We start from the raw sequence: 13,196 nt of genomic DNA, 5'->3' as shown, positions 1-13,196 counted from the left end.
TGCCTCGGCCCCAGAAGTTTTTCAGCGGGCAATGCACCAGGTAGTGGAAGGCCTGAGTGGTGTCGCCGTTGTAATGGATGACATTCTCGTTTGGGGAACCTGTCGAGAAGAGCATGACACAAATCTAGCAGCTTTGTTCGCAAGATGCAGAGAGCACAACCTAAAGCTGAATAAAAAAAAGTGTCATTTTTTGCAGCCGCAAGTTCGATACATAGGTCATATCCTCATGCAAGAAGGACTTTGCCTGGATCCCGGGAGAGTAGACGACATCTTGCACGTGCCACCACCGCAAAATTGTAAGAAACTGCAGGTTTTTCTCGGGATGATGAACTTTGTGGCGCGTTTCATCCCCAACATGTCGGCACTGTCTGCCCCCCTCCGGGAGCTATTGAAGAAGAACACGGCTTGGGTCTGGACACAAGAGACCCAAGAAAGCTTCAATACACTTCGCGCCTGCCTAACAAAAGCACCCGTTCTCGCCTATTTTGCGAAAGGTGTCCCCTTGACGTTGTCCGTGGACGCAAGCCAGAAAGGGGTAGGGGCAGTTATTTTGCAAAATGGACACCCAATCGCCTACTCTTCGCGTTCGTTTACCGAAGCACAAAAGAAGTACGCCCAAATCGAGAAAGAGCTGCTAGCCATTGTTCACGGGTGCGCAAGGTTTGAAGACTACATCCTAGGGCAGCCAGAAGTAATCGTCGAATCCGATCACCGCCCTCTAGAGTCAATATTTAGGAAACCACTATGTGAGTGCCCGTTACGATTGCAACGTATGAGACTCTCCCTTCAAAGGTTTCCTATAAAAGTGGTTTACAAACCAGGAAAAGAACTCTTTCTAGCGGATGCACTCTCGCGCTTTCCAAACCAGAAGGAGCTGAAAGAAGAATCACTGGATTTTCATGTACATGCTCTCTCTTCTCTTCCAGTCTCTGATCGGCAACTGCAGGAAATCCGGGAAGAGGTACTCAAGGATGCAACAATGACCGAACTGTGCAGCTATTCAAGCACAGAATGGCCTGAGAGCAAGCTTCAGGTGTCTGAGACTGCACGAGCGTATTGGAACTACCGCGACGAACTTCACGTCGAAGATGGCCTTCTCCTAAGAAGCAACAAGTTGGTCATTCCGCCAACAAAAAGGCAAGAAGTACTTCGTTTGCTTCACGCGGCACATTGGGGGTGAAGAAAAGATGAAGGCAAGAGCCAAAGCAGTTATGTACTGGCCAGGCATGTCGGCGGATATTGCAGCTCTAGCGAAGGCGTGTCAACTTTGTCAAAGGTACAAGAGCAGGAACGCCAAGCTACCAATGCTTAGTCCCGATATACCTACTTTGCCGTGGCAAGTAGTCGGAATCGATCTTTTCTATCACGAAGGCCATGAATACCTGGTTGTGGTGGATTTCTATTCCTTTTTTTTCGAGATCAAGCAGATGCATCGAACTACGGCAGAAGCAGTGACAAACGTGTGCATGCAAATCTTCGCCACGCACGGCATACCAGCAAAGATATGCAGCGATAACGGCCCCCCGTTCAATAGCACGTGCTTCCGTGTTTTTTCAACGCAGCTGGGCATCATCCACGTGACTTCCAGTCCGCATTACCCTCGCGGTAACGGCATGGCTGAAAGGGCCGTCCAGGAAGCAAAGAAACTACTGAAGAAGTGCAGGTTTGGAACACTGGAGTTTTACAGCGCCCTGCTTGAATGGAGAAACATGCCAAGGGATGACCGCCTAAAGTCACCCGTCCAACGGCTCATGGGTCGACAGACGAGGACCAAGCTGCCCGTACTAGACTGTCACCTAGAACCCCAAACCGTGCCGACCGAAGTTGTCCGAAAGCGCCTCGACGAAATACGGCGAAAACAACGCGTCTTCTACAACAGATCAACCCGGAATCTACCGGAAGTGCACAGTGGGTCCACAGTATCTGTTTATGATACAATAAACAAGACCTGGGCACCAGCAGTCGTCATGGGCCCGGCAAGTACACCACGCTCTTATATTGTTGCGACTGAGAACGGCCAGCATCTACGACGCACGAGGGAACACCTCAGGTCCACAAACGGGCAGGTTCTCTCGCAGCAGCCAGAAAGCGCGACAGCGTCCGCGCAATCCAGTCCGCAGCCGTGCACCACCGAGCAGCAAGCACCTCAAGAAGCGCTGCGTAGAAGCGCAAGACAGCGAAGAGCGCCACAACGCTATCCTCTCCCAGAGTGCCCAACGCAAACTGTTCAGCGGATGTAGTGAAAATTGAACTTTGAGTGGTTTTTTCAATGTGCCTTCGTTTAGACATTTTGTGTTCTGTTTCTTTGTTCGTTTCTTTTTCTTTTTTTTCCCAAGGGAATGAAGATATGACCAGGCGCAACGTCATCAAGCATTGCAGTGACCACGCATGCGCAAGCCTGATCTGCCTATGTACAAATACACCGGCATCACGCAATAAAGCGTTCTTTCGTTTCCTGCTGCTCGGCTGTTCACACAAGGAATTTCCACGAATCGACGAGCCACTAACTCACCTCACAAAGAGTGACGTGGAGTTCAAGTGGGGAACGGCGCAAGTCGACCCATTTCAAGAACTGAAACGACGCGTGCAGACGCCGCCGATATTGGCGCATTTCCACGAATAAGCCCATACGGAAATCCACACCGGCGCAAATAGCGTAGGACTCGCCGCCGTCCTTGTGAAGAAGACCGACGGATTGGAAAGGGTCATCAATTATGCTAGCTGGTCCCTATCCAAATCAGAAGGTAACTCTTCCACAAAGGAAAAGGAGTGTCTTGCCATCATCTGGGCTACGTTTAAGTTTCGCCCCTACCTGTACGGCAGGCCCTTCAATGTTGTGAGCGACCACCACGCGTTGTTTTGGCTAGCCAACTTGAGGGACCCTTCAGGTCGCCTCGCACGGTGGAGCCTAAGACTTCAAGAATTCGACATTACCGTCGTTTACAAGTCCGGAAGAAAACACTACGACGACCACTGCTTGTCTCGTGCCCCCGTCGACGCTTTTCTTGAAAAACGACGTCCTCGTAAAGAACTTCTCTCCCGCCCGGGCTAACTACCGGTAAGGTAGTTTGCCCGGGCTAACCACCTGCGGCACTGCAACCAGGAGTTCTGCCGGCCCTGCACGACGACCCGACGGCTGGCCACCTCGCCTTTTCCCGCACGCTCGCGATGATACAGGAAAAACACTACTGGCCACGCCTTGCTGCCGACGTCGCCCACTACGTTAAGGCTTGCCGAGATTGCCAGCGACAGAAGAAACCGCCGACTAGGCCAGCGGAACTTCTGCAGCCAGCCGAACCACCTCACCGGCCGTTCCAGCAAATCGGGATGGACCTACTGGGGCCGTTCCCGATGTCGACTTCTGGCAACAAGTGGATCGTGGTAGCAACTCACTACCTCACCCGCTACGCCGAGACAAATGCCTTGCCCAAAGGCAGTGCCACCGAGGTAGCCAAGCGATTCGTGGAGAACATCGTCTTGCGTAATGGCGCCCCAGAGGTCCTCATCAAAGACAGATGTACCGCCTTTACTGCGGACATAACTCAGGCGATCTTCAAGTACAGCGAGACGAGCCACCACCGCACCGCCGCCTACCACCCGCAGACCAATGGCCTCACCGAGCGTCTAAATAAGACCTTCGCCTACATGCTGGCCATGTACGTCGACGTTGAGCACAAGACGTGGGACGCCGTCCTTCCGTACGTGACCTTCGCTTACAACACGGCCGTCCAAGAAACGACGCAGATGACGCCGTACAAGTTGGTCTACGGAAGGAGCCCGGCGACGACGCTCGACGCCATGGTACCCAACGTCACCGATGAAGAAAATCTCGACGTCGTCGCTTACTTACAACGTGCCGAAGAAGCTCGACAGCTCGCCCGCCTGCACATCGAGACCCAGCAGAACACCGACAGCCGTCGCTAATCTTCGACGACGCTTCCTGGAGTACCAGCCCGGCGAACGTGTCTGGTTCTGGACGCCAATACGACGACGCGCACTGAGGGTGAAGCTTCTTCGATGATACTTCGGACCGTACAGGGTACTTCGACGTCTCGGCGTACTCGACTACGAGGTTCTCCCCACGGCGTCACGATCTTTCAGAGGCGCCGAGCTCTACCCAAGTTCGTGCACGTGGTGCGCCTCAAACCGTACTATGCTCGTTAACGCACCTAAGGACACTAATGTCTGCTTGCTTTATTAGTTTTCTTTAGTATTGCATGTATTCATGCTCTGTTTTTAAGCATCGGGACGATGCTTTTTCAGAGGGGGGCATTGCCACGTGCGTTTCTTCTAATAACTTTTGCTGTATTCGGTTTTCGCCCACAAAGGCTGTCAGCAACGCTCAGCGCAAACCACGCCTCATTGTTCGAGAAGCTTCTCGATTATTGTAGATCATTTTGTTAAGGTTGCGCGCAAGACCAGCGATAAGGTTGGAATATTGTACGGCACATGGATAAATGCGGACGCGCTTCACCGCTTGTCAGTTGATCGACAGCCGACGCACTGTTCGCGCTAACAGTGCATACCGTGTGTATTGCTGCCAATTAACTTTCCGGTCTTCATCGACGTCATGACCCCGTGACAATGTACACACGAGAGCTAAACAAATCAGTTCCAGCCTTAAACAAGACAAGTCTACTTGTCGAAACGTCGGCTGGGGCACCCACCCCCTCTTTACAAATTTTTTCATCGCAAGCTTCCATCTTCCACTTCTTGCCGTTTTTTACAGCGAAAGCTGTTACGAGATCATTTCACCGGCCGTTTCTGGCGCCGTAGTTGCCCGCCGCCGCCGCCGGTGTCCGTAACCACTATCGCTCAAAGTAAGAAAAAAAAAACGAAATAAGAAAAAAATTCCAGGATAAAACGAGGTTCGAACCTTGGCCCTCTGCGTGGGAGCCCAGTATTCAACCTCTCAGCCATGCCTGTGCTTGAAATTGCTTTGCAAAAAGGTCCTGTACAGGCTTCATGTCGGGAAGGAACCACATTAACATATGCAATATAGCGTGGTAGAAGAGTAAAATAAGCACTAAGCGTCGCACAACGCGAATTCTGTTCAGGCGTGACACAACTCGAATTGCGCAAAGAGAAGGTTGTTGAATGCTTCCAACCACAGCATCCATTGGATTGGAATGCTTCCAATCAGGCACAGCATCAAAAAAGTGCGCATAATGCCTTACATGCTTTTAGCAGGTACCACGGCTCTCAGTAGAATGACGAAAAGTGGCATAATGCCTGCTTTCCTACTTCTCAAAAATTACAATGATTTATAGCATAGTGAGTTCCTCGCAAGTGCACTTGTATTAGTTGCCAAGGAAGCCCATAAGCGCATGATCCATTTCCTCGGGGTCTCAGTTATGTTCTTCGCCCCCCCCCCACCTCTCTCTTCCACGTCAACGTATGTTATACAACATGGCAGGAGAGGGACATAGCGACCGGGCGTCACCTAATGCAAATTACATAACTGGTGGGCCGTTTAAAGCTTCCAACCCATTACAAATGGTTGAGCCATAATTCTTCGTCGTCACCAGTCGTCGCGTCAAGAAAGTTCACATCATGCTTACAGACGTGTAGCTGGTGCCTCGCTCCTCTGCAGAATGACGGATAATGGCTTAGTAGGTGCTTACGAACTTCACAAAAATTTTGATTTATGGCGTAGTGGGTACCTTGCTAGTGTACTTGTATTAGTAGCCCCAAGAGAGCTTCCAACGGTGCATTAGAAACGCCGCTCTTCCAGCTTTCGCTGTGACTGTGCTGCGGTTTAAGCGCAGGCCTGGCGTTTTTTGGACAATACGTCTAAGATGTTTCTGCGCGGCGCCAGTTCCCTCGGAGAAGTAATGGTAAAAGACTGCACGTTAATGAGTATGTTTCTAACGAACGCTTTACGCCAGCTAGGAGAGGAAAAATCATTGCAATTTTATGTCCTCAACGAATTGTGAGCGCTGACTCTGTACTCATTGTCTTCACACTATGCGTCATAAAAAATATCGCTACCAGCATTTTTGCATCCCTACATTTCTCGGGTGACGCGGTATATTACGAAAACTGTAGCACGCTTACGGCAAGGTAAGGCTGCAGAGCGGTATTTTCACCATCGTGCGGAAGCTTCTTCATGACGTTTTTTCAAGTGAATAGCAACCCGCTAGCTGGTCGCCACGTAGGGCAGCAACACTCAACAATTGCCAAAGTGTCAAGCAAGAAGCATTGACAGCGCAGGGTATAAAGAGCTGCCACGTTAATGCTGTCATGTTGCAAGTTAGCGCCTGTGTGTGTCACGTCTTTCGGTGTCCGTTTTTTTGTGCGCAATAAGCTTCAGTGTGACATACCAACACGGCCAAAACGCCACGTTACGAAGCTGTCATGTTAGGTAGCCAAACAAATCCCAATAACTTGTTTTGAAATGAAACTAGTATGCTTTTGAGCAATAAAGACAGAACTTTCGGCATACAAACAGGTATCTCATTAAAATTAAACAAAGTAGGTCGCAGTTAGGCAATTTTCAAGTAAACAGATTTGTAGATAGGCCTTTGGTGCTTCATTATATAGATCTATACTACTAAATATGCAAAATGTATTGAAGTATCTGAAGATACAATTGGGAAGTATCGTATCGGATACAATAATTTCGGAAGTATCTTGTATCTGTATCTCAAATGCTTCTTGCACGAGTATCTTGTATCGTATCGCGATACAATTTCAAAATATCTTTGCCCAGCCCTAGGTGATACAACTGTTATCGTTTAAACATCATGTGAAAAAAAGGCCGAATATTGAACCTGCGGCAGTTGAAGAAAAAAGGGCGATTAGTAGACCTTCAATAGTGCTATATCCCCTAAGGAGTTATCATCCTTGCGGGGAGCGAACTATCATGAACGCATTTCTTAACATTGAGTGACATAAATCATTACGTGTTATCATTGACGAAAGCAGTTTTCAATAGCATCTCGCGTATGTGCGATGCTGTTGGTATATGTACATGTGTGTTCCATCGAAATAAAATTTACTTGTGAGTCAGCGCTTGTCTTCGTGTCTCTTCTTCGTCCGTGTCACTTCTTCGTCAATAAAAAAACTGATGTCGCGCTTGAGTCTGTGAGTATCGTACTTTGGATTGCTTCGTTACGATTCCGCATCGCAGGCAAATAAAGGGGCAGTGCATATCAATACGTTGGGAACAAGTCTACAAAACCTCAAATTGGTTGGCCACGGTGTTGTAGCAGTTACGGTGCTCGGCTGCTGACCCGAAGGTCGTGGGTTCATTCCCTCCCGCGGCAGACGCATTTCGATGGAGGCGAAATGCTAGAGTACCCTGTACTGTGCGATGTCCGTGGACGTTATAAAACCCCAGGTGGTCGAAGTTTCCGGAGCCCTCCACTACAGCATCCCTCATAAACATGTCGTCGTTTTGGGATGTAAAACAGAAGATATTATTAAAACCTAAAATTACTGCCTCGCACAAACGTGGCCCACATTTCAAACACAAGGTCGTGCCTTTCCAAACGAGCCGAGCTTCCCACGAATGTTAGTTACGCACTTCAGTGCAGTGATTTTAGCGTCACTGACTATGACACGCAACTTATGTTAACCTTACACAGTAAAACCTCGGTGATACGATCACGGCTAGTACGAATTTCGGGGTGATACGAATTTTTCTGTGGTCCCAACCAAGGCCCATTAGCCTGCAGTGTATTGGAGTACGGTTGTTGCGAACCGATTTGCCCCCCGCGACGTTTGATACGAACGTACGCTAGCGCACAGTTACGAACAGGTGCTGCCGCGGAAGACGCGACAGTCATGCGCGGGCGCGGGCATGCGCGCTGCGCGACCATCGACGGTGCGTAGTTGCCTCCGAGATAGTGCGCGCGAACCTTGGAGGCCTTTAGGCGCCTTCGGTTTAGATTGCAAATGACGTTGATGTCGCGCTTTTTTTTCCCCGACGCGTTGACGCGTGCTCCAGTGCTCGAGGCGGCAGCGTCTTCGTACTCTGTTAACACGTGCTTGCCACGTCGATGCAAGCCATGTCCCCGCAATCAGACGTTCTATGAAACAAGACTGAAACTTGGGCTGCGGGTCCGTCATTAAGTCGCATGATAGGTGGACGAAGACCCCAAGAGACGAAGCGGGCGGTCTTGGCGAAGGAGCTTAGCCTCTTATCTATCGTGTGCAATGCGCTTTTTAAGTCACTTTGGCCGCAGTACTCTGGTGTCATGCAGAAAAGCGTAGTAAGATTAAGAAGGGGCTACTACCGGTCACGTGACACAACACGTCCGGTCCATTAATTACACACGCGCGCATGCACCGTATATTTACGAGTACAAGTATGATCGTTGACGTCTAAAAACTTTACTGGCAATCTGGCAATCATTCAGAGCTATTCATGACGTCGCTGCGGCCATGAGAAACACTAAATGAAAACGTATGCAAACTTTCTTTTGTTGCATACTAATTTTCCATGTTTTCTGGTGATACGAGTTTCGGATGATACGAATATTTTGGTAACCCCGCGAGATTCGTATCACCGAGGTTTTACTGTAATCCCAGGCGCTCAATGCCGCCAGTAGAATTGCGCCGCGAAGCAAAACAGTGGAAAAAACACGAGGGGATCGTCACGAGAATATAGTACCGAGACTGCGGTGTCTACTAGAAAGCCGGGAAAAGGAAACTCCGCTCGCAGATTCTTGCCTAGGCAAAGACACACAGTGCCTGAGTTGTCAGTGGAGTTCGTCTTTTGGAAATGCGGTAACAGGACAGTTAGAAATCATACAACTCTTCCTATAATCAACTGATTTACGAAATAATATGCTTAAAACTTACCTGTTTCCCACCTTAAACTTAAGATGTATTCTAGGGTTCGAAGGAACGTCTCGGACAAAACATGTGTTTTCCTCACGGTAAAAAAAGTCACAGTTTCGCCGCAACGGCGAAGCAATGAAGCGATAGCAACAAATTGGAGTGCAACGCGATGAACGGAAAGCAGCTCGAAATTGCCAGCGCGTCACTCGAGCCCAAAGGACGCACGAAAAGAACGTACACAGGACGAGCGCGAACTCTCATGCGTCACAACTCGATACTTGAAGCGCCCTGCTGAAACATAAAGGAGGACGCACGAAACGAACCAGAAGGTACACACAGGACGAGCGCGAACTAAATGTCGCAGTTGTTACCTATTTCTGTTTGAACAGCGCGCTCCTTTCGCAAACGCGGCCGCTGCAGCGAGCGAAGTGACCTTCGTACGCTCTGTGACCAGCGCGGACATCGCTGGGAAAGCACAAGACATACAACCCCCCCACTCCAACCCCCGCCCGCCCCCCTTCTTTCCTCGAGATAAGCGCACGAAGGCGACCACGCCCTGCAGGGCGAAGAGAAACGGCGTTCGCAGGAGCGGGGCGACCACTTCCCGCGCGCACTTCGCGCTATCTCGCTGGTGAGAAAGAAAGCACGCTGAAGGAAATGGTGTATATCAACAGCTCGCCGTTAGTAACCTGAAAGGCGGTGCTGTTCGTGGGGTAGCCGTCTAACGCCGCGGGTCGGAAAATATTTCTTAAGTATTTTTCTTTGCGGGTTATATATATATATATATATATATATATATATATATATATATATATATATATATATATATATATATATATATATATATATATATATATATATATATATATATAGTCCCGTGGCTGGTAGGTTTTACTTGCTACCAAAGATTCACAAACAAGGTAACCCAGGCCGCCCGATCATTTCCGGTGTGAACACTACAACGGAAAACCTTTCACGCTATGTAGACTCCCTTATTAACGAGATTCCTGGAACATTTCCGTCATTCGTAAAGGATACAAATAGTTTTCTCCAAGATATATTACACCTTACCATTCCGCATAATTCAATCCTTGTAACTCTCGACGTCACCTCGCTTTACACTAACATACCGCATGCCGATGGGATTTCAGCAGTCCTTAAAGCGTATGAAGACTGTCGTGTCGAAAAGCCTGTAGATAAAGAAACCCTGGGATCGCTCCTAAAACTTATTCTTGAACTTAATAACTTCCAATTCAATGATAGCCATTACGTTCAGGTGAGCGGTACTTCCATGGGAACCCGAATAGGTCCGAATTATGCTAATATCTTTATGGGTATTTTGGAGAATAATTTCTTATCCAGCACTGACATGCAGCCTTTCTTTTATAAGCGATCCATTGATGATATTTTCTTGATTTGGACATATGGGGAACAAAACCTCTTGAAATTTATAGATGCGTTTAATCATTTCCACCCGTCAATCAAACTGTCGCATAGTTACTCGCCACTTTCGGTAAACTTCCTAGACGTCACTGTGTCGCTATGCGAAGGAATACTGCTGACTAAACTATATCGTAAACCTACTGATAAAAACCCGCTTCTGCATTTCAAGAGCAGTCATGTACGACATTGCAAGACCGCCATTCCCTATAGTCAGGCCCATCGCTTTAAACGATTGTGCTCCAACCGCGAGGATTTCATAGCGAATTGCGAACAACTTAAAACTTCTCTCACTAAACGGCAATATCCATCGGCTTTAATCGATGACGCAATAGGTCGAGCAGATAAATTAAATAGAGCGGAAATTCTGAGGGGGAACCGTTTGCCCGAAAAACAGAATAGCACCAACCTTGTACTAACACACTCAGCATCAGCACCAAAGGTACACTCTATATTAAAACGCCACTACAATATCCTTGCCCAAAGCGAACATCTCAAGAATATTTTTCCTGAACCACCTCGCGTTGTGTACCGACGGTCTAAAAATCTCCGAGATTTATTAACGTCATCGAAAGTAAATAAGCCCGAAATAACTGGCTGTGCACCCTCAACAAAGCACGTTGCAAGGTGTGCGTACATATGCAAACGACACAGAAAGCCAATAGCACGTTTTCAGACTTCTCCCTTAACATTCGAGGGTCATTTAATTGCGATAGTTCTAACGTTATATACATGCTTGAGTGTACCGTCTGCAAAAAACAGTACATTGGCCAAACGGAAACTTCATTTAGAATACGCTTTAACAACCATAGATCGCATTCCAATAAGCTTCCTAGCCTACCATTATCAAAACACATTCGTTTACCTGGGCATTCTTTTGAAAATATTCGGGCCACTATACTTGAGTCAGGCTTTCGTTCTCATCATGATCGTGAAGCCCGCGAGTCTTACCTAATCTATAAGTTTAACACCGTCTCATCCGGTATCAAGGAAAGCACAGGCACACTTACAAGCGTTCCCACTAAGCACTGTTAATCATAACCTGGTCTTCAACGGGATAGGCAGCTCTGTTTCTAATATCGCTCGTGTTTCTTCTATACGTTGGTAATCACCCACTATTTTTCAGCTTTCGTACCAGACTCCGTGCATACGTACTGAGTTGTGTGCATCATGTACGGTGTCTGTGCAGTTTTTTTAGTTTCTTCTCGTATTAACCTTGATGTGTTGGAAGCGTACTTCACGAGAAGTTAAAAGTAAAAATTGACCTTAGTGCTGAGTAGATTTTCTGTTTGCGATTTCAGACTGTTCGCAGTTTAATGCTAGCATGTGATTACGTTCCTGCGACAAAAATAGGTAAAGCGCAGATCTGATGTCATTTCCCCCCCCCCCCCGCCTTTTCCTCCATGTGACGTGCAATCTAACAATTCTGTCATATCACTAGTGTGTAATGCCATATCAACTGCGTGTGCAATCTATGCTACCCTGTGTAACCTGACTTCGCTGCCACGAGTCCCAAATGTGCGCGCATGAATCCATGTCGACTGCGCGTGACCGCTATCTTATGTTGTCATTCTTGCTATCGATAAGTTCTTTGAAACTATCTATCTACTTTAAGCGTGTTTATAAGGAAACCCACCGCGATGTACTTGTTACTTTGACAAAGTCTGGTCCACCAGACGAAACGTTAGTGAAAATATACAGTGCCAAACCAACGAAAGTCGTAGTTTCTTTCTTCATTCCATATATATATATATATATATATATATATATATATATATATATATATATATATATATATATAAATATAAATATATGTATATATATATATATATATAAAAGGGTTATGGGAAGTATCACGCAGGCCCTGGTACTGTAGGAAGGTATTTGAGACACGACGTACGGAGCACAGTTTATTTCGACGTTTCGGCCGTGGGACCGGCCTTCGTCTAGGAATACAGAGCATAAAAAATCGCGCACTTATATATGCTAAAGATTGGGGGCCCCCAAACACGTGTTCTAGTATAATAAACAGGCAATCTTATATCAGTACAAAGAAATTTTTCACTGATCAAAAATACAGCACTGTGTGATATCACCATGTGTCAGTCATTGGCAAGTGAGGTGGCTTAACGGGATACATGTGTAAGTACATAGCGGCAACGATAGAAATAGCCATAAGCGTTTTCATACAAAGACAGTAATGACAGTCGGTTCGTGAAAGATACGCGTTCAAGATGATAAAACTGACAAAACAAAAAGTAGTAACAGTAAAATACCTGAAACAGTGAAAGTAATAATGACGGAAATGCAGCGGTGATATTGAGCAGGATTACAAAACTTCTTGCTTGTTCACGTTCTACATTCTTAGTATAACGCACTTTTGGAAGACAAATGCCGCTGTTATCCTACTGGGTTGCAAAAGAAGCACACTTGTTGCCGTTGAACAAGATAAATCACGCGGAAGGAAGACATGTCAGTGTGCCTGCATCCTCATTGATACCATCCGTTAGAGTGTTAAACTTGAATATCAGGTATGATTCCCGGAGCTCGCGGTCATGATTTGAGCGAAAACCAGATTCAAGAATGGTTGCTTTCATTTGTTCGAAAGAGTGGCCTGGCATGCGAACATGTCGTGATAACGGTAGATGAGGGAATGTATTTACATGCGATTTGTGGTTATTAAAGCGTATTCTGAATGGAGTTTCCGTCTGACCAATATATTTTTTTGAACAGGCACTACATTCCAACATGTACACGACATTGTAGGTATCGCAGTCAAACTTGCCACGAATCTTTATACTAAAGTCGGAAGACGTGCTTGCGGCATTGTGTGTGGTTTGCATGTGCAAACAAACTTTGCACCGTGGTTTGTGGCAAGGAGCGCAGCCACTATCTTTAGGGGCACCAATTTTCGATGACGTTAACATGTCGCGAAGGTTCTTTGACCGTCGGTAAACAACACGAGGTGG

At 47.2% G+C, this 13,196-nt stretch overlaps 1 protein-coding gene across 1 annotated transcript; it reads left to right on the top strand.

Annotated features, from left to right (window-relative positions):
• The first annotated feature begins 308 nt into the window (after window positions 1–308).
• Window positions 309–2,255, top strand: LOC119384827 (uncharacterized protein K02A2.6-like). The gene has a single exon (XM_037652517.2). It carries the CDS (start codon window positions 1,188–1,190, stop codon window positions 2,238–2,240), a length of 1,053 nt encoding a protein of 350 aa, XP_037508445.1. The 5' UTR covers window positions 309–1,187; the 3' UTR covers window positions 2,241–2,255.
• The last annotated feature ends 10,941 nt before the right edge of the window (window positions 2,256–13,196 follow it).

Source organism: Rhipicephalus sanguineus, chromosome 3 (assembly GCF_013339695.2).
Source record: "Rhipicephalus sanguineus isolate Rsan-2018 chromosome 3, BIME_Rsan_1.4, whole genome shotgun sequence".
Lineage (NCBI taxonomy): Eukaryota > Metazoa > Arthropoda > Arachnida > Ixodida > Ixodidae > Rhipicephalus > Rhipicephalus sanguineus.
The sequence above is the reverse complement of the archived record's forward strand: the minus strand, read 5'-3'. Positions and strand labels throughout refer to the sequence as shown.

Excerpts from the sequence above, each read along its gene's own strand:
- LOC119384827 (XM_037652517.2), top strand. The coding sequence starts at position 1,188 with ATGAAGGCAAGAGCCAAAGCAGTTATGTACTGGCCAGGCATGTCGGCG.